Source organism: Lactuca virosa, chromosome 4 (genome assembly GCF_052849685.1).
Source record: "Lactuca virosa cultivar CGN04683 chromosome 4, Lactuca_virosa_CGN04683_v6, whole genome shotgun sequence".
Classification (NCBI taxonomy): Eukaryota; Viridiplantae; Streptophyta; class Magnoliopsida; order Asterales; family Asteraceae; genus Lactuca; species Lactuca virosa.
The window spans coordinates 6380017-6383103 of record NC_136429.1 but is presented as its reverse complement, the minus strand read 5'-3'; the positions used below and the strand labels follow the sequence as shown (position 1 = coordinate 6383103).

General features: G+C 34.6%; 1 protein-coding gene across 1 annotated transcript; it reads left to right on the top strand.

Moving 5' to 3' along the window:
* Positions 1-229: 229 nt before the first annotated feature.
* Positions 230-2505, top strand: LOC145169234 (Remorin family protein). Its single transcript, XM_079087802.1, has 3 exons — positions 230-1536; positions 1637-1718; positions 1884-2505. The coding sequence occupies exons 1-3, from the start codon at positions 869-871 to the stop codon at positions 2091-2093; spliced, it is 960 nt and encodes a 319-aa protein (XP_078943928.1). The 5' UTR covers positions 230-868; the 3' UTR covers positions 2094-2505.
* The last annotated feature ends 582 nt before the right edge of the window (positions 2506-3087 follow it).

Sequence of the window (3087 nt, the reverse complement as noted above, 5' to 3'; positions counted from 1 at the left end):
ATATTTGATGTTATACAATCATGGAAGGTTAAATATTACTAACTGCTTAACTAAAAACAAATTGGAATTCAATATATATATATATATATATATATATATATATATATATATATATATATATATATATATAGTTTAATGAACCAGATCTTAATTTTTCTATTGAAATATTAATATAATATTTATATTATATTATAATCTTGCAAATCTCAAACTTTTGTGGGTACTTCAAGGTTGTATTCTCTGCTTCCTTTTTCATCCATCTGGACCCTCTGTTTTTCATAGAAGCTTAGTTACACAATCTTTCTCTCTAGTACGTGTTACACTACATGAGTACGCACTCCTCATTCTTTGGCATTTATAATCTTATAATTAAGCTGAGCGGAGTTGGGTTACACTCTATTCACTTCGGAGTTCATTTTTCTGCTAGTAATTTTCTCAAACACCTTATCCGCATACAATAGATCCAGATTCTACCTTTCTGCTATGCTTGAATAGTATGATAGTTTATCATCATTGAATTTGGTGTTTTGAAGTTAAAATCATGAAGCCCATAAGCCCTCGTTTCACTCCACTGATTTAGTTTGATTTTGATCTCTGCTTTGTGTAAAAGTTCATTTCTTTTGACCGTGAACTACGCATACATCGCGTTCTTGCAGTTTTGTTTCATGTTGCAATCATAAAAACACAACTTTTATCCTTTTTAGCCTCCGTATGCTTAGATCTGTGTAACTGGTTTACTTAAATATTGAATTTTCCAATATCGGATGTGGGAACGAGAGAGGACTTGATGCGGATCTCCAATAAAGAGTAAGCTAGAGGTGTATCGAGTTAAGAAAACTTAATCTTTGATAAACATATATACGTGATTATGAAGTCGATAGAAGATAAGGATTGCTTGAATCTTGCATCACCTCAGGAGATTCAGAAAGGAAACGGGTCAAATCGTGGTTCACACCACCATCGAACCGCTCTAGGCAAACCAACACCATCAAAATGGGACGATGCCCAAAAATGGTTAGTTAATTTGTCAAGAGGTGTAGATAAGAGTCAATCCAACATCGAGCCACGTGATTCCAATGCAGATGATAGAAGACTGATAGCACCAGTTCCCAAAAAAGATTATCCAAGTAGTGAAGATGAAGAACATGGAACGATTGAAACAAAAAAAGTCGATCTTGGAGATTCAATGTATGTTAGCTCAATTTGTGTGAGAGACATGGGGACTGAAATGACCCCAATGGCTAGCCAAGAGCCTTCAAGATCTGCCACACCGGTTCGAGCCACAACCCCGGCTAAACACAGCCCTGCACCCTCAGGCTCCTCGACTCCTGTAAGACCATTCACAATAATACCTGCGGTTGCACCTGTCCCAAAAGCTGACACTGGTGCAACCACAAGGTTTAGGAGAGAAACCGAAGAAACAAATGGTGAAAATGTTGTTGAAAATAGAAACCCGTGTCAAGATTCTAAGATGAATCCTCTTGAAACCCGGGCTATGGCTTGGGATGAGGCTGAACGTGCAAAATACATGGCAAGGTGATTATGATAATGGTTGTTTGATATCATGTCCTTGCTTTTTAATAAGGCACATCCAAACACCCTTTTCAAATTGTGCGTTTTTTGGTGTTGATTGTAGGTTTAAGCGTGAAGAGGTGAAGATAGAAGCTTGGGAGAATCATGAAAAGAGAAAAGCCGAGATGGAGATGAAAAGAATGGAGGTAATAGTTACATGGTTTTTCTTTTTTTAGCCAAACATTTTAGATGATTTTTTTGATTTAGATAAAGTCAATTGGTTTAGGATAAAGGACATGACATAACAAGTTTTGTAATGACACTGTCTAATATGTTTTAATTTGAAAAGGTTTGTTTTAAATTGTGGTTAGGCTAAGGCGGAAAGATTGAAATCTCGGGCACAAGAGAAGTATACGAACAAACTTGCTTCAACAAGAAGGATAGCAGAGGAGAAACGAGCAAACGCTGAGGCTATTTTGAATGAAAAAGCTGTAAAAACGAGTGAAACAGCAGATTATATAAGGAGAACTGGTCACTTGCCCTCTTCTTTCTCCATTAAGTTTCCTACTTGTTGCTGGTAGCAGTTGGTGCTGGATTTCAGTATTCTTGTATTTATCATTCAATTTCCGCTTCAAAATACTTTCTCATGTTGTTATATGCAAAGATCGTTTCTTTTGTCAAATGTTTAGTTTCGATGTTAATGAGCTTTTCAGATACGTAAAAAATGAGACTTTTTTTTTTCTTTTTTGTTAAAAAGGTACTTCAGTTCTTTGTGTTCATCGTCAAGAATCATCGCAGTACGCAGAGGCGACATTGGCTTTTAACATTTTTCATAGATGTCGCTTTCTTCATACTAGGTGTAGGGTCACTATGTAATCCTAGTAGCAAATGCACCCACATGTACACAGTACATTATATATCTATTATGCATAAATGTGATAACGAACACACATCCACTTAGATTTATATCTGAAGCATAATTATTAGACGATCCATCGTGAATTCTGTTGAAACAAATGCTATCAAACAATGTATATAAACCAACTATAGAACTTGAATCAAGATGTAAACAACAAACATAAACAGAATATTTATTTGAAATAAAGTAGATAAAATTAATAAATTCTACTCGTACTTTACAAAAATCCAAACAAGAATCTAATCCCTTTTTGCATAATATGCATGGAAAGTGACATCTTTATGAATGACAGTTTTCTAGGTTAAAAACACAAATGACCCTAAAAGGAAAAAGGAAAAAGGTCTTACATGATGTGAGGTTCACATTTACAATTTCTTCAGTTATATAATATCATTCATTGTATCTCCAAAGGCTCGCCCTAGTTGTAAAAATATGAGAATGTGTAAGTTTGTGTTTGATTTGTTACATAATACTATGATTGGTGTATAATCCATTGATGATCTTGGACAAATTTTTTTTGAGCCATCTTCTGTGATGTGTATGAGAAAGACATTTACATCCTTTGCACAATATTAAATATTTGGAGCTAATCTTTATTCTATATTGATGGGACAAAAAATTATTATTTTCGTCCCATTGACATTTTTCATGGTCCA